We start from the raw sequence: 18832 nt of genomic DNA, 5'->3' as shown, positions 1-18832 counted from the left end.
AATATTGGCAGGCTCACCAGAATTCCTGCATAGCTTGCAGGCTATTGCATAAGCCCCCTTTTACTTTCTTGGACCAATCTGAAGTTAAGGCCGAGAGGCCCTTTAACAATATACATAAAGGACCAATGAACCTAAAATCCTTTTGATTTATATAAAAGTTACAAGCAACCATTACAGATTTCTCTGGTGATGGACTAAGTTGTTACTGGTACAGTGTGGGTCTAAGGGACTGCGGCAGCATTTGTAGAGTATGATGATGAGGCAGAGAGAGAGGAGGACTCTGCTTCAATACCCAGAGGAAGTAAGGCTGCTGCCTCAGGAAAGGCTTTTATTGGGGAAGGATTAGTGGAATGTAGCAATATTTGCATCTCGCAGGCTTATTACATTTACCCCTAAATCTTCACTATTAAGGCTGCAGCTTTCTTCGAGTCTACATAGTATGTATTCAGAACAGATTACATATGATTTACCGGCGGATGGGATGCCAGCTGTCAATATCCCGCCCACCAGAATGCCGGCAGCGTGGCAAGCGCTAAGAGTCCCCTTGCAGGCTTGCTGCACTCGCCACAGGATCTTTTCCCACTCTGTGGGTCATAGGGTACACATAGGATACAGTCTGACAGTCCAGACCTAATCGGGAATTAATCGAAGACCTACAGTTCTGAAGGGATGCAGATAATTTTTGGCTGTCTGGATCCTGGCGGTCAGGTTACAGATGTCCCGAGAGACGGAATGCCGGCGCACCAGGGCTATTCCCACTCTGTGTGTCAGGACACGTACGAGTGTGAATAGCCCTGGTGCGCCGGAATTCCGGCGTCTGTATCTTGACTGCCAGGATTCCGACAGCCGGCAAATTATCTGTATCGCTTCAGAAATGTAGGACTTCGATTAAATCACATTTAGGTCTGGACTGTCAGATTACTGAAGTAAGTGACCCTCACACTGAGTTCAGTTTCTGTCTGTGTAGCAGCTTTTCTCATACGGCTAGTGTTTGCTTGGCTACTGTATGTAACCTGGCCATGTCTACAAATATACATGCATTATACTTACCAAAGATCATAAATCGTAATTATGAGTGTTATCATTTATCTCGGTACCTGGACTATAGATCTACCCTAAAAAAATAGGATTTTGGTACTTACCAGGTAAATCCTTTTCTTTGAATTCATAGGGGGCACTGGAGTACTCTTGGGATATGGACGGTTTCCGTAGGAACAAGGCACTGAATATTAAAATTTAGAACTCTCCTCCCCTCCATATCCCAGAGTACCTCAGTGTTTTTTACTGAGCCGAACAGGAGCGATAGAGAGGTAGACAATGGAGAATTACATATAACAGAACGGACAACAATAAAGTTGACACATAACGTGACTGACAACTAAACAGTTGGCACAATAACCGATAGAACTTGAAACTTGAACCAGTCGGTGAGAATGTGTTACCATACGATTCCCTGAACTTACCGCAAACTAGGTAAAACTGCTCTGGGTGGGCGTCCAGTGCCCCCTATGGATTCAAAGAAAAGGATTTACCTGGTAAGTACCAAAATCCTATTTTCTTTTTCATCCACTAGGGGTCACTGGAGTACTCTTGGGACGTACCAAAGCTTCCCCCGTGGGCGGGAGAGCAGTTTGCACCTGTAACACTAGGCGGCCAAAGCTAGATGCTGATGCCGCAAACTTATCAAACTTGTAAAAGCGCACAAACGTGTGCACTGATGACCAGGTAGCCGCACGACAAAGCTGCGTCGTAGAAGCCCCACGACCAGCTTCCCATGAAGTTCCCACAGAACGTGTGGAATGAGCTGTTACTGATGTAGGCGGCTGTAACCTAGCATGAAGGTAAGCCTGACGTATGGTCAGTTTAATCCATCTGGATAAGGTCTGCTTAGAAGCTGGCCAACCCATCTTGGCAGCATCATACAGAACAAACAACGTATCCGTCTTACGAACAGTAGACGTTCGGGACACATAAACGCGTAATGCGCGTACCACATCCAAGGTTCCAGAATTTCCTGTCAACACAGGAACTACTATTGGTTGATTGATGTGAAAGGATGACACTACCTTTGGTAGGAAAGCGGGATTCGTCCGAAGTTCCGCTCTGTCATCATGAAACACCAAATACGGTGGCTTGCATGACAAGGCACCCAAATCGGAAACACGCCTTGCCGAAGCCAAGGCTAGTAGGAAAATTGTTTTCCAAGTGAGAAACTTAATATCCACTTGGTGTAAGGGTTCAAAATATGACGCCTGTAAGAAATCTAAAACCTGATTCAAGTCCCATGGCGCTGTAGGTGGAATGAATGGAGGCTGTACTCTGAGGACACCTTGCAGAAAAGTGTGTACAGACGGCAATAGAGCCAATCGTCTTTGAAAGTAAATTGACAAAGCAGATACCTGCACCTTTAGTGTAGATAAACGCAGTCCTCCATCTAACCCCGTCTGTAGAAATAACAAAAGACGGGATAACTTGAAAGATGATGTCGGAAACTTCCGATCCTCACACCAACCTATATAGGCACGCTAAATTCTGTAATAATGAGCTGCCGTAACTGGCTTCCTAGCACGTAACATGGTTGGTATAACCGATTCTGGAATGCCCTCTCTCCTTAAGAGGGCGGTCTCAACAGCCACCCCGTCAAACGCAGCCGCGCTAAATCGGGGTAAAGGAACGGACCCTGTAGTAACAGGTCAGGATGAAGTGGGAGCGGCCAAGGCTCGTCTGCGAGTAGTCCTCGGAGATCCGAGAACCAAGCTCTCCGAGGCCAATGAGGCGCCACTAGTATGACTGTGACGGATTCTCTTTTGATCCGTTTTAGCAACAGAGGGAGCAGCGGAAACGGTGGAAACAGGTACACGAGGCTGTACGGCCACGCGATGGTGAGAGCATCCACCGCCACTGCCTTTGGATCTTGCGTTCTGGACACATACTGGGGCGTTTGGTGATTGTGGCGAGATGCCATCAGGTCCACTTGAGGGCAACCCCACCTCTAGGCCAACATGTGAAACACTTCTGGATGTAATGCCCATTCTCCTGGATGAAAATCCCAACGGCTGAGATAATCCGCCTCCCAGTTGTCCACTCCCGGAATGAACACTGCCGACAACATCACTTGGTGACGCTCTGCCCAATTGAGAATTCGAGCTACGTCTCGCATTGCCATGCGGCTTCTCGTTCCTCCTTGTTTGTTGATGTATGCGACCTCCGTCGCATTGTCCGACTGCACCTGGACAGGCTGAGACCGAAAAATGTGCACTGCTTGTCGTAGCGCATTGTAAATTGCCCGGAGTTCCAGGACATTTATAGACAGCAATCTTTCGTGAGCCGCCCAGAGACCCTGGAGCTGACAATTTTGAACTACAGCTCCCCAACCTCTGAGACTCGCGTCCGTCGTTAGAATTATCCAATTCCAGGCGCCGGACCGTTTCCCTGCGGTCAGATTGTGTACATTGAGCCACCAGAGTAGAGATTCCCTGGCTCGTGGTGACAACCTCACTCTGTGGTGAATCTGCAGATGCGAGGCCGACCACTGTGCGAGCACATCCAGTCGAAAAGGACTTGAGTGAAGTCTCCCGAACTGAAGCGCTTCGAAAGCCGCCACCATTGTGCCTAAGAGGCGAAAGCACAAATGTACCGAGACTGTGCGTGGCTTGAGCACCAATCGAACCAGATGACGAATGATCTGTACTTTCTGTTCTGGTAGGTAAATTCTTTGATTTACCGTATCGAGAATCATACCTAGGAATTGCAGTCGTTGAGACGGAATCAGATGTGATTTCTTGAAGTTGACAATCCAACCGTGCTGAACTAGGACATCGTACGTTAGCAACGCATGTTGGAGGAGCATCTGTTGAGACTGAGCTTTGATGAGCAGATCGTCCAAGTACGGAACTATTATCACTCCCAGGGATCTGAGATGAGCTATCATCACAGACATCACTTTGGTGAATACCCGAGGCGCTGACAAGAGGCCAAACGGTAGAGCCTGAAACTGGTAATGGTTCTGCCGGATTGCAAACCGCAAGAACCTCTGATGAGGTGGCCAAATCGGAATGTGTAAATACGCATCTTTGAGATCCAGCGCAATCATGAATTCCTGTGGCTCTAAACCTGCAATTACCGACCGCAGAGATTCCATGTTGAATCTGTAGTAAGTGACGTACTGATTGAGGCCCTTTAAGTTCAATATTGGCCTGACCGAGCCATCCGGCTTTGGTACCACAAACAGACTGGAATAATTACCCTACCCCTGTTGGTGTACAGGGACCGGAATCAAAACTGCCGACTCCAGCAGAGACTGAATGGCAAGTTGCAGAACCGCCCGTTTGTCGTCCGACACAGGCAGTCCTTTCTTGAAAAACCGCAGTGGTGGGAGACAGTAACTCTATTTTGTAACCTTTTAGCACTAAATTGCGGATCTACCCATCTGTGGACGTCTGGAACCACGCCAAATGGAACGTCTGAAGTCGTGCTCCCACAACTGGAGATCCAAGATGGGCTGGGAGTCCGTCATGCCACTGGCTTGTCGGTGACCTTAGCGTCTTGACGACTGGCGTTGGTTTGTTGGAAACCACGCCCTCGACCTCGTCTACCGGCCGTGGCTGGTCCCCTACCACGGCCTCGAAAGGGCTGAGGCTGAAAGGATTTGAACGCCGGGCCCGAGTATTTCCGCCAAGGCGCCGTTGGAGGCAATGGTAAGAAAACAGACTTACCAACCGTGGCCTCAGCAATCCATTTGTGCAATTCAGGACCAAACAACTTCTCGCCACCGTAAGGTAACGCCTCTATACCTCTTTTGACCTCCGCTTGCCAAGAGCGCAGCCAGAGTGCTCGTCATGCTGCAACTAGCGACGATGAAAGGCGAGAAGTGAGCTGACAGACGTCAGTAGAAGCTGTACATAGATAATCAGCAGCTTCCCAGATTTGATCAGCGAGAAGTATAAGGTGATAATCATGTAGGGCAGACTTGAGTTCTGTTATCCATACCATGAGCGCCTTAGTTACCCAAATGCCAACCAACCCAGGTCTAAGCAACACTCCTGCTGCTATATACATGGATTTTAGCATAGCTTCAATTTTACGGTCTGAAGGGTCTTTAAGCGTAGTAGCCGTTGGTTGTCACAGACTCCGAAAACGGGTAACTAGACTTAAATCTGCGAGGTATAGAAAACCGTTTCTCCGGATTCTTTCGTGTTTCCAGTAACATCTTATTAAGAGATTCCGAAACCGGAAAACACATCGGAGTCCTCTGTCGTTTAGCAAAGACGACTTCATAATTTGTCAGAGGCTCCTCAGATTCTGTAAACCTCAGAGACTGACGCACCGCTCTGATGAGATTATCAATGCCTGGGCTGTCAAAATCTTCACTATCGGACTGCTGGTCTACTTCGCCCTCCTCACCGTCATCTTGCGCAGTGAGGTCTGGCATAGAATCATCCAACTGTAACATAGCAGAAACTGGTAAATCATAAGACAAAGTAAATTTATCCCTACTACCCAAAATGGACTTAGACTGTTGGCAAGGCTGAGACCCCTCCGGTAGTCCTAGCGGTCTCACCCTAGACTCGGATCTTGCCGCTTCCCGCTCCTGTCGAACGGCGGCCAATTCTGATTGCAATCCAGCCATGACATCTGCTAGCATAGCCCATGGAGGGTCCGGGGATGAAACCGGAGCAGAGATTGTATCCGTAGCGGAATCCACAAAACATACTGTACATGTGGTAGATCCATCCGGTAACACACTCTGACAGACATGGCAGTGCTTTTTTGGTTTTGCCAGTGCCTTACTCATTATGCAGACAGACAATACAACATACAAAGACAGACAACCTGCACGACTCAGTAAATAGTACTAAGGTGTCATATATATATATATATATATATATCTGTATATATATATATATCTGTATATATATATATATATATATATCTATATATATCTATATATATATATATCTATATCTATATATATATCTATCTATCTATCTATCTATATATATATATATATATATATATATATATATATATATATCTATATATATCTATATCTGGCAAAGTGTAGTGCACGTGGCCAGTACTATATGAAACTGATCCCAAATTCCCACCAACACCCCTGCACCTCCGGTGGAGTAGAGATGTAGTACAGGAACGTTCTGGAATCACAAACTGGAAGACAGGAAGCAAGATTAAAATGGCCACCATGCCTCACAGTGCAGGGTATATGTAACAAGTGCAGCCAACCCTGTAATATAGGCTTAACAGCCTATATCATCAATGTCACCCCCCCTTATGCAGCCCTCCACTAATGTCATATCCCCCCCCCCCCTTCTGCTCCCTCCCCCGTGGCCCGTGTACCGCTGTCTGAGCGGGAATTACCGGGGCGTGGGTATCTCACTCCCAGCGCAATCAGGGTGCAGGGAGCCGGGGAGCGCTGTAATGGAGCGCGGTCCTACAGCGGCGGCCGGCGGGTGTGAGCGGCGAGCGGCGGGTGAGCGCGGCGGCCGGCGGGTCTCAGCGGTGGAGGCGGCGCTGCTCGGAGCGGTTGCCGGGGCGGCCTGTCAGGAGAGGCGGGTGCGGGCGCAGTGAGAGTGGCGTCAGTGAACAGTGTCCCCACACAGCGGGGCGGCAGCGTGCGCTGACCGCCCCCCGTACCCCCAGCATACCTGACTACAGAAGCGAAGGCTGTGACGGGCTTCTATCTGTAAGCTCCGTCCAGCTGTAGCAGCAGTCGGGGAATGAGCTGCGTGTGGCTGTGAGGGTGCTCTTTGTGAGGACCGACATGCCATGCGCTGCTCCGTGCAGCGGCACTATCCCGGACCCAAGTTTTTACAGAAACTGGGAAGGGATGTGCTGTGAGCAAAAAATGTAAAAGTAGAAGAAAAAAAAGATTAAAAAGAAAAATATTCAAAGTAGTGTGGTGAAGCTCCACACAAGCCCTGTTGCTACGAGAAGCACAGAAAAAACACTGAGGTACTCTGGGATATGGAGGGGAGGAGAGTTCTAAATTTTAATATTCAGTGCCTTGTTCCTACGGAAACCGTCCATATCCCAAGAGTACTCCAGTGACCCCTAGTGGATGAAAAAGAAAGGTCTACAGTCAATAGGTCTACCACTAATGGTAGACATGCATTAGATCGACAGGGTCAAAAGACATCTAAAAGGTCGATATGACAATGGTAGACATACATTTGGTAGAAACCCTTTTTTCCCCCATACTTTACCATCCATGTGGACTACAATTGGGATGCAGTACACTAATGGGGCTTGTTCGTGTCAGAAAAGTGACAAAACACCCCCCAAAAATAAATTGTCTACCTTCTTTTTGTGTTGACCTTTTGACCCTGTCGACTTAATGCATGTCTACCATTAGTGGTAGAGCTATTGACACTAGACTTTTTTTAGTGTAGATCTAATAATCCACACCCATGTATCTCTAGGGAGTGTGTATAAATGAGCCCTCTTCAGGTACTGGATCAGTCTCAGATGACATCTTGTACCTGATGAATCCCTCGCTATTGTCTCTCTAGTTCCTATATAGCTTAAGGCTAGAAACCGGCCTCTGTGGGAGGATAAGAGAACAGACACAAGGCAGCTTCTTTTATTTCTCTCCACTGAATCTGATCAGCTCACTTTACTTCCATGGGCTGCCCCTCTGATAGTCATCACATTATCTTGCCAACGTCCACCGCAATATTCCAAACTCTTCATATTTAGCGTAACATATCTGTAGTTTGAATATATGGCTAGCATAGTAACATCAATATGTGTACAATATTAGTAGACATTCCTGTTCTTTTTTTCATTCTAATATCTGTATTAGATAAAATACATTTGTAGGGCAGTGGAATAGATATATATATATATAATCTCCTGCAGACTGTTTCTCAGTTATCAGACAAGTACAGGCATCCTGTACGGTCACTGCAATGCTGTCTCCCGCTATCTATTGTTCTTATAAGCTTCTGAAATGTTAACTTTGTGACTGACTACTTTTAGTGTATGACAGCTGTAAATTAATAGCCCATCTAAGATTAAATGTGACCGCAGTGTGTGATCTACACCTGTCCTTATCTCTGTGCAGATGTCTGGTGATGATCGGAGTGACAATGAAGAAGACGACAGTGAGGAAAACGAGGACCAGCGAATAACTAATGGGGATGGCAAGAAACGCATAGTAAATGGCCAGCATGACCGCTAGCTTAATAGCACTCTATGAGCAGCCATACTGTACCCCTGATTTATACAGAGAGCGCTACGCAAGACAGTAATTATCATCATTGGTTTTCTAGCCAGATATTCGACAGGGGCAGAGGACTACAGCTGGAGATGTACTATTGATTGGGAGGCGAATGGTCCTTTCTCTTGGGACCAACTATATTTGAGATAAGGTCCAGTCTATTTTCAGTTCCAAGTATAAACATAAAATAAACAGAAAGAAATACAAACATAACAAAAATAGAGCCTGCTTGTTCTGCTTTCTTGAAAGGCAACTGTTCACCTTTTTTTTTGCTAGAGAGGCGTGGAGTATGAAGACCAAAGTATCACCGCCTCGTCTGGAAGTACAAATGGTTAATTAACAATGTGCGTGGGGGATGTTAACAAGTTAATCAAATTTACTGTGTATTCCAGTAGAGCCGACTGCCAAATCCATCATCTTTTCTTTTTGGATACATACAGTCAACCTATCCAGAGTGGAAGAGAACAGTCACGAATTGCTCTAAACCCTCAACCAGCATTACCCTGCAGGAACCTTCCTACCAGAAGAGGGTTAACGTCCCAGTGCTCTGATGACAATGTAACCCCACCTCATCCTTGGCTCTATTTATACCACATACAGGAACACAAGAGGAGCACTGTGTAAAATACACACAAGATTAGCTGTGCACATGCTGTGATCTCATACACGAGGTGTGGGAGGAGACAGCTGGATAACTCTCACTCAGCCTGCTTCAGAGATGACCACGGAAGAGCTGGCGTTTCCATTTGCCATTAACACACATTACTGCTGTGCCTGCTTTCAACAAACAGCAAGAGACTGTCTTGGACATTGCTCTTGTAAAGGATATGCAACTTTTGTAAGACTTGCCAGTATACACTTGGAGTTTAACCAAAGTCATGTGTGGTCCATGCACACCTGGGGAGAGATGGACAGTCTGATAGCTTTAATGTATACATATTACACATAGATATTTGTTTCTTTAATTGTAGCTTGTTTCTAACTAAATGAGCTACTAGTACATATCGTCCTCTGCTAAATGTAGAACTGAGACTGTTCCTCCCTCTTACGGTAACTCCAATTTCTGATGTTTTTTTTTTTTTAAAGTGCTGCCTTAATGTACGTGTGGACCAGGTTCTTCAGAAGCTAAGTGCAACTTCTAAGTGTTGCAGTATTTGTGACACCTGAAAGCTAAGTGCTCCATTATGTTATTCTCTCTGGTATCATGTGGCTACAAAACAGATTTTACAGTACTTAAGAGTTGTAAATTGGGGTTTGTCCCAGTTATTTTTTATGAAGACTAAGCTGCATGAAGTTATACTCCAAAAACTCTGTAAGTCAGTGTTGTCTGCTGTGGACGGGTCAGGAGAAGAAATTTTTATGTTAGTCCTAAACATTCTTTACACACACTAATTTTATATTTGTAATTTTGTCCACATGTAAATAAAACCACAAACCGTGATAAAGCATTATGTTTTATCTGCTTTAACAGGCGTTTGGATTATCTCTCTATTTTGCAACAGTAAAAAACCTTCTGGGAGAAAACTTTTTATGCTGCAGTATTTGAGTTTTTCAAAAACCGTTAAGTCCTTGACCCTTCAAAATACTACACCTTTCACATCGCACAAATAACCCAGTATCGACTCGGCATATTGCCGGGTCGACACGGGTCAGCGTGCGATGTGAAAGGGCCATGTCCGAATTCTGGGGTCGCCTGACCTGGTAATACAAACCAGGTAATAAGAAGGGTTATTCCCGGGTCAGGCGCAGTGTGAATGGGTTGCCGGGCCAATGCGACCCGGTACCAATTCACAGCATAGGGAGAGGCGGCGCGGAGATGAGCTCATCTCTCAGTGCCGGCTCCACCTTTGCCGTGATGGCGACCAACCCAGCAAATTTTCGGGTCGGGAAGCCAGCAAGCTGCCTCCAATGCCGGATTCCACCTGGGAAGGACCAGTTTCCAATTCCTGGGTGGGATCCGGCGTTGGAGATGTGAAAGCGGTTTATATATGTGTATGTATGTATGTATGTATATGTGTGTGTGTGTGTGTATGTGTATGTGTATATATATATATATATATATATATATATATATATATATATATACTGTATGTGTGATTGTGTATATATAATTTACACACACACTGTCAAGTCACATTATTATGACCACCAGCTAATAGCCAGAGTAACCGCTGTGTGCAGCATGGGCTGGGAGTGACTCAATAAATTGCAGTTAGGTTGGCACAGGTACATGTTGATGGTGAGCTGCTCCACTGTAGCATGAAGTTCGTCCCTCATGCACCTTCGTAGCCAATGTTCACCTCTCACATCAATGGCACGTGGTGCTCCGCAGTTTGCATGTCTGTTATTCACAATGGTGCCATTTGTCCAGTCATGATACACCTTCACCACAGCAGTACACGGACGGTTCACAAGCTGCGCTGTTTCAGAAACACTGGCCTGAAAGCTGTCCCTTTTTGCAACTCTGATAAATCTCCCGTTTTACCCATGACAGCAAGGAATGATATATGTGCACACAGTCTATCGCACACCTTATAAACCCACCAAGCCAGGGCACGACGTGACTTACTTCATGGGCTACGCCCTCCTGACGTCAAATGTAGGAGGTGGTCATAATAATTGACTTGACCATGATATATATATTGCTCCTTCAGGGTCCACAGGATATACATTCGGTTGTAGGTGGCGTCATAAGATCAGGCACCAAACGGTTAAAGCTTTTGGGGCTCCCATCATGCATCTGTCCAGCCTCCCTATAACCCTGTCTCCTGGCCCAGGGAATTCAGTTTTTGTTTGGTGCGGCAGGAGTTGGACCACTGTTGAAAACGGCCACAAGCTTTTATTATTTTATATAGTTTTATTTATTTTTTTGGTGAATTTAATATGCATCTTAAATGCATTGACAAAGTCGCTCCAACAACTTTCCGCCAGTGTCGCAACAACAGTTACCTTTGTGTAAAAACTGGTGTTAAGGCGGGCGACAGATGGATGTACTAGCAGATCCATTCTGATGATCACACGCTGCGGCTGAAGCACGTGGAGAAGGTAAGGCATCTGTATCCGGTTAGCAGATTAAGACTCGTGTAACACAGCCTTACTGTCTCAGGGGAGACTACCGGACAGTCGCTGATGCAGTCGTCAACCTCTGGTACACCAGCACTAGACCTCAGGGATCATAGGTTCTGGGGATTAATGAGACTGTGATCCCTGGTGTGGATGTAAGCAGTGGGGAGTAAGGCGCTCCCCTGGTCGCCCCTCCCCCCAGTTCATGACCAGTTTCTTCCTGAGTTTCCCGCCATGAACTGCATTTACCTGCTTCCGTCAGAGACGCATTGAGTATAAGTACAACGTGGTGCGTTGTAGTCGCTATGCGGCTGTGTTCACTGGAGCATCTGCTACTGATAGCCGTTCTTCAGCTGCATTTCTGAATATGGAAGCTGGGTTCTAGTTTCCCTGTATCCCGCTCTCTGGAGACAAGTGATACAGCACTGATTTCCTACCTACCTCTCTGGTATTGCGTAGTTGAATAGATGGCTTATGAAAATGAGACTCTGTATACATATATTGCTATATTATTTGCTGTGCGTCTAAATAGGCTAGTCTCCCTGTATCCCGTTGCCTGGATCTAGGTAATACAGTATTGTTTCCTACCTACTGTGTAGGGTATTGTGTAGTTGAAAATATGCCCATTTAGCTTATGTATTCTTATGCATTGTATGTTACTGTTATGCTAGTACTGCTGTCTGACTTTAAAACCCTTTTTTTCTGTCACTCTCTTTCTATCCCTTTATTGTTTCAATACCATCAATGCTGGTGCAAGCAGGGTAGGTTCTGATTGTACTTTACTTAAAATATACATAAGTGAAGGCTGTTGCATTTACTGCGTATTGTTACACTGTTGTGTGAAAAATATTGTTACTATGTCCTCTCAAGGCAAGAGTAACAATGCAGTGCCCGCAACCTTTTTATTATCATGTTTGTCCTTTAAAGCAGGGTTAACCTCTTTTATTAGTAGCCTCAAGCTTGGTGAACAGCTAGCCCTAGGCCAGGAACCTGCCATAGCACAAGAACCCCCCTTGGGCATCCTTTGCGCAGGTTTTATCGAACATAGCGGATCGCCTGGCGTTTCCGGCAATGTCTCCAGGTTTGGGGTATCCACAATCATTCTGCATTTAATGCAACAGCCCCATGGATTAATGTGCAATCACACTCAGTCCAAGATTTGTCCAGACCTCGGCTGCCTTTCAGCAGTTGTTACAGGCAGACAGACATTCCCACGGCTTTGAAAACAGATACAGGGGGTGCTATCCTCACTATCTACACAGTTGTCAGAATCCGAGGATACTTCAGATGAGGAAGTTGAATCCGCTCTCTCTGAGTCTGCATCAAGAGAAGAGGAACACCGTACATCAGTAGATATACCAGAGTTAATTTGTACAGTAAAATCCATATTGACAATTGAAGATGTGGTAGAGCCTGTACTAAAGGCTAAGGCTCCAATCTTTAAACGTCCAAAAACAGTAAAAACTGACTTTTCCAACTGAGATCACCTGAAGGAAATTATACAAGAGCCATGGGTAACACCCAGTAAGAAGTTTAAAATACCAAAGAAATTGGTTTCTTACTATCCTCTCCGACCTGTGGACTGTGTTAAAAGGGAAGTGCCTCCCAAGGTAGCTGCTCACATAGTGCTACTGGTGCGCATATCTACACTACCTCTGCCTTCAGCATCATTAAATGATACAACAGACAGAAAGATTGATAGTTATCTTAACTATACAAGACATATAACTAATATCAAGCAAGCAGCTGCATATATGGAAGCAGCCCCAGACATTGGTATAATAGCTTCTCAAGCTTCATCCTCAGTAGCAGCTCATAGAGCAGTATGGCTATGTTTGTGGAAGGCTGATACAAAATCCAAAAAGGCATTGGAGTCCCTACTTTTTATTGGAATTCTGTTTGGAACAGAGTTGGACAATATGCTAATGTCTGAAGCAAATGCTAAAAAAAAAAAAAATGGTTTTCCATCGACATCAAAACCTACATTTTCTGGTTTTTGGACTTTTCGGCCACAAGGAAAAGGAAAGGTTTATGTCAAGCAGTCTCAAACAAAGCTGTTAAGTCCAAGTCCAAACAGGCTTGGTCGACCAGGTGCCTGACTTCTAAGCCAGAAGACAAGTCTACTGCTACTGCCTGACTGCACAAGCCTCCAGGATATCCCAGGGTGGGAGGCCGACTTCTTCAATTTGCACAGGTCTGGTAGCAGTCCACCACAGATACCTGGGTACAAGAAGCGGTGTCTCGCGGGTACACTTTCTCCTTCAAGAAGCACCCCCCTCAACAGTTCTTTTGTACCAGCCTGCTACCAGTGGCAACAAAGGCCAGGGCTTTACAAGAGGCAGTTCAGAAGTTGCTACATTTAGGAGTGATAATACCAGTTCCTTCAGCACAATGATGGCAAGGTTTCTATTCAAACCTGTTCCTGGTTCAGAAACCAAATTGGTCTCACCGACTCAATCTCAAATCTCTGAACAAATCTATTTGGGTGCTTTGATTCCATATGGAAACATCACGAACCCTTTATCCTGACTATGGAGCTAGAGGATATCATGGTGTCCCTGGACATTCAAGATGCCTACCTACATTGTACCAATAGCACTTTCTCATCAGTGCTATCTCAGGTTTGCAGTCCTCCAACAACACTTTCAGTTTCAGGCTCTACCCTTTGGGTTTGCCACAGCTCCAAAATTATGGTGGTGATGGCAGCTCACGCACAACATCGGGGAATAAAAATGTTCCCATATCTAGACGACCTGATAATCCTGGCACAGTCCCAGGAAATTCTCCACTGCCATCTACAAGTGACAATAACCTGCCTACAGACTCATAGCCGGCTCATAAATTGGACAAAGTCTTCCCTAGTTCCATCCCAGCGGATGACGCACCTAGGGGCTGTGTTGGATACCAGTCTTCAGTGAATCTTTCTACCTCAGGACAAAATATCCACGATACAGACGAGAATTTGCAGGAAAGTATACATTCATGCAGCAATGCGTATTCTGGGATCAATGGTCTCGGCGTTCGGCATTGTAGAATACGCTCAGTTCCATTCAAGACTTTTTCAACATCTGATTGTCTCCAGATGGAATGGACAGCATCAGACAATAAAAAGTCAATGACCATTCCACAGAAAGTTTGTCAGTCACTAGCCTGCTGGCTACAGACGTTTCATCTAGAGCAGTGGTTCCCAAACTTTTTTGAATCACGGCACACTAGAATAACATATTTTTTTTCACTGCACCCCTAGGCCAAACGTTTCTTATTGAGAAATTTAGAAAGAAATATTAAATTATGTTTAGATGTCATCCTTAGGTTCAGTTCTGTGGCAAGGGACAAGATTCACTTCTGTTTGTTCACATATTTTATGATTGGCAGCCACAAGCACTAGTTTTGCCTATTACATTGACAATAAATAGTTTGAATTGGTCCTGGAGCACCAACCTGAGGCACCCCTGCAACTGTCCCGCGGCACCCCAGGGTGCCACGGCACACAGTTTGGGAACCACTGATCTAGAGAAAGGTCAACCCTTTTGGATCTCAGACTGGGTGCTTCTGACAACGGACGCCAGTCTCCAAAACTGGGGGTCCGTAAAAGAACAATACTCTCTCCAGGGTCGTTTGACCAGGGAGGAAAGTTGTCTGCCAATCAATGTCCTGGACCTTCGGGCCATTTATATGGCACTCACCCAGGCAAAAGAAGTACTTCATGCCAAACAGATTCAGTCGGACAACGCCACTGCAGTAGCGTACCTCAATCATCAAGGAGGCACTTGCCGTCTGATGGTAATGAGGCAGGTAAGCCGCACATTACGGTGGGCAGAACTTCATCCAGCTGTGTCCACTGTATTCATACCCAGAGTCCTAAATTGAGAAGCGGACTCTCTCAGTCGGCACGACATTCATACAGGATAATGGGCCTTGCACCCAGAAGTCTTTTTCAGATTCTAGTAAACAAAATAGGATTTTAATACCTACCGCAGGCATTCCCAACCACGGTCCTCAAGGCACACCAACAGTGCAGGTTTTAGTGATATCCAGGCTGCAGCACAGATGGTTAAATCAAAATAACTGAGCTACTAATTAAGTCACCTGTGCTGAAGCCTGGATATCACTAAAACCAGGACTGTTAGTGTGCCTTGAGGACCGCGGTTGGGAAACACTGACCTACCTGTAAATCCTTTTCTCTTAGTCCGTAGAGGATGCTGGGGACACTTCAAGAACCATGGGGTATAGACGGATCCGCAGGAGACATGGGCACTTAAGACTTTAAAAGGGGTGTGAACTGGCTCCTCCCTCTATGCCCCTCCTCCAGTTATAGGAACTGTGCCCAAGGAGACGGACATTTCGAGGAAAGGATTTATTTTGATTTAAACTAAGGTGAGATACATATCAGCTCACACCTCAAACATGGCATTCAACCGAACGCATGCAACGGCATGAATAATGACAGCAACAGGCTGACTATAACCGCAACACAACACGTGTGTAACCATAACCAATAACTGCAGATACAGTACGCACTGGGACGGGCGCCCAGCATCCTCTACGGACTAAGAGAAAAGGATTTACCGGTAGGTATTAAAATCCTATTTTCTCCTTACGTCCTAGAGGATGCTGGGGACACTTCAAGAACCATGGGGTTTATACCAAAGCTCAAGAACGGGCAGGAGAGTGCGGATGACTCTGCAGCACCGATTGACCAAACAAAGGTCTTCCTTAGCCAGGGTATCAAACTTGTAAAACTTTGCAAAAGTGTTTGAACCCGACCAAGTAGCTGCTCGGCAAAGCTGTAATGCAGACACCCCCCGGGCAGCCGCCCAGGATGAGCCCACCTTTCTGGTAGAATGGGCCTTCACCGATATCGGTAACGGCAATCCAGCTGTAGAATGAGCTTGCCGAATCGTATTACAGATCCAGCGTGCAATAGTCTGCTTGGAAGCAGGAGCCCCAATCTTGTTGGGATCATACAGGACAAACAGAGCCTCTGTTTTCCTAATCTGAGCCGTTCTGGTTACAAAAATTTTCAAAGCTCTGACCACATCTAGAGACTTCGATTCCTCAAAGGAGTCAGTAGCCACTGGCACCACAATAGGTTGGTTCATGTGAAACGATGACACCACTTTAGGCAGAAATTCATGGAAGATTAAATAGGGGCTCTTGTGAGACAAAGCCGCCAATTCAGACACCCGCCTTGCAGAGGCCAACAGCATGATCACTTTCCAAGTGACGAATTTCAACTCTACCTTACGTAAAGGTTCAAACCAATGAGATTGCAGGAACCGCAACACCACGTTAAGATCCCATGGTGCCACCGGGGGCACAAAGGGAGGTTGGATGTGCAGTACGCTTTTCACGAAAGTCTGAACTTCCGGAAGGGAAGCCAATTATTTTTGAAAGAAAATTGACAAGGCCGAAATTTGTACTTTAATTGAGCCTAACTTTAGGCCCGCATTCACCCCTTCTTGCAGGAAATGGAGAAAACGGCCCAGCTGAAATTCTTCCGTACGAGCCTCTTGGATTCACACCAAGACGCACATTTTCTCTTAATAAGGTGATAATGATTCGCCGTTACTTCTTTTCTAGCCTGAAGCAGTGTGGTAATTACTGCACTGGGAATACCCTTTCGGGCTAGGATCCTGCGCTTAACCTCCAAGCTGTCAAACAAAGCCGCGGTAAGTCTTGGCACACGCACGGCCCCTGCTGTAACAGATCCTCTCGTAGAGGAAGAGGCCAGGGATCTCCTATGAGCAGTTCCTGAAGATCTGGATACCAAGCCCTCCTTGGCCAGTCTGGAACAATGAGGATTGCCTGAACCCTTGTTCTTCTTATGATCTTTATCACTTTTGGAATGAGTGGAATCGGAGGGAACACATATACCAACCGAAACACACATGTGTCACTAGGGCGTCCATTGCTATTGCTTGAGGGTCCCTCGACCTGGAACAATATCTCGGGAGTTTTTTGTTGAGGTGAGACGCCATCATGTCTATTTGAGGAATTCCCCAACGACTTGTCACTTCTGCAAAGACCTCTTAATGAAGACCCCAATCTCCCGGATGGAGATCATGTCTGCTGAGGAAGTCTGCGTCCCAGTTGTTTACACCTGGAATGAAGACCGCTGACAGAGTGCTTACATGCCTTTCCGCTCAGCAGAAAACTTTTGTGGCTTCTGCCATTGCCCCTCTGCTCTTCGTTCCGCCCTGGCGGTTTACGTACGCCACTGCTGTTATGTTGTCCGACTGAATCAAGACGGGCAGATTGCAAAGAAGAAGATGTTCCGCTTGTAGAATGTCGTTGTAAATGGCCCTTAACTTCAGAATGTTTATGTGTAGACAAGCTTCCTGGCTTGACCATTTTCCCTGGAAATTTTCCCCCTGTGTGACTGCACCCCAGCCTCGGAGACTCGCATCCGTGGTCACCAGGATCCAGTCCTGGATCCCGAATCTGCGTCCCTCCTAGGAGGAGAGAGCTGTGCAGTCACCACAGGAGTGCGATTCTGGTTTTGGAAGACAGGATTATTGGTCGGTGCATGTGCATGATCCGGACCATTTGTCCAACAGGTCCCACTGAAACACTCCTGGCATGGAATCTGTCAAACTGAATGGCCTCGTAGGCCGCCACCATCTTCCCTAGCAACCGAGTGCATTGATGAATCAACACTATTGCTGGCTTCAGAATCTGTTTGACCAGGTTCTGAATTTCCAGAGCCTTTTCCACTGGAAGAAAACCTCTCTGTAATTCCGTGTCCAGAATCATACCCAAGAACGACAGTCTTGTCGTCGGAACCAACTGTGATTTTGGCAAGTTTAGGAGCCAACCATGTTGTTGTAGAATTGTCAGGGAGAGCGTCACGCTCTGCAGTAATTGTTCCTTGGACCTCTCTTTTATCAGGAGATAGTCCAAGTACGGGATAATTGTGACTCCTTGCTCGCGCAGGAGAACCATCATTTCCGCCATAACTTTGGTGAAAACCCTCGGAGCCGTGGACAGACCAAACGGCAACGTCTGAAATTGGTAATGACAATCCTGAACGGAAAACCTCAGGTAAGCCTGATGTGGAGGATATATGGGGACGTGTAAGTAGGCATCCTTTATGTCGACCGACACCATAAAATCCCCTTCCTCCAGACTGGAGATTACTGCCCGGAGAGACTCCATCTTGAATTTGAATTTTTTTAGATAGAAATTGAGGGATTTTAAGTTCAGAATAGGTCTGACCGAGCCGTCTGTCTTCGGGACCACGAACAGGCTCGAATAAAAGCCTTGTCCCTGTTGTGATGTGGGGCACCATGACAATGACTTGATTTTGACATAGTTTTTGTATAGCACCGCATACCACCTCCCTGTCCGGAAGAGAAACTGGTAAGGCTGATTTGAACAATCGTCGAGGGGGCACGTCTTGAAATTCCAGCTTGTACCCTTGGGACACTATTTCTAATACCCATGAGTCTAAGGTCGAACGAACCCAGAAATGACTGAAGAGTCGGAGACGTGCCCCCACTGGTGCGGACTCCCGCAGAGGAGTCAGTC

General features: G+C 46.2%; 1 protein-coding gene across 5 annotated transcripts in view; it reads left to right on the top strand.

The window, feature by feature from the left end:
• CERS3 (ceramide synthase 3) overlaps positions 1–9766 on the top strand; it is a 300147-nt gene extending 290381 nt beyond the window's left edge. For all 5 annotated transcript variants that reach the window (XM_063925672.1, XM_063925675.1, XM_063925674.1 and 2 more), the window contains one exon: positions 8084–9766. In XM_063925672.1, the coding sequence (XP_063781742.1) occupies positions 8084–8200 (117 nt within the window). In that variant the 3' untranslated portion in view covers positions 8201–9766. The remainder of the gene's footprint in view (positions 1–8083) is intronic.
• The last annotated feature ends 9066 nt before the right edge of the window (positions 9767–18832 follow it).

This window comes from Pseudophryne corroboree, chromosome 6, assembly GCF_028390025.1.
Source record: "Pseudophryne corroboree isolate aPseCor3 chromosome 6, aPseCor3.hap2, whole genome shotgun sequence".
Taxonomy (NCBI): Eukaryota; Metazoa; Chordata; class Amphibia; order Anura; family Myobatrachidae; genus Pseudophryne; species Pseudophryne corroboree.
Note: the sequence above shows the minus strand (reverse complement) of the source record. Positions and strands in the feature narration are given on the sequence as shown.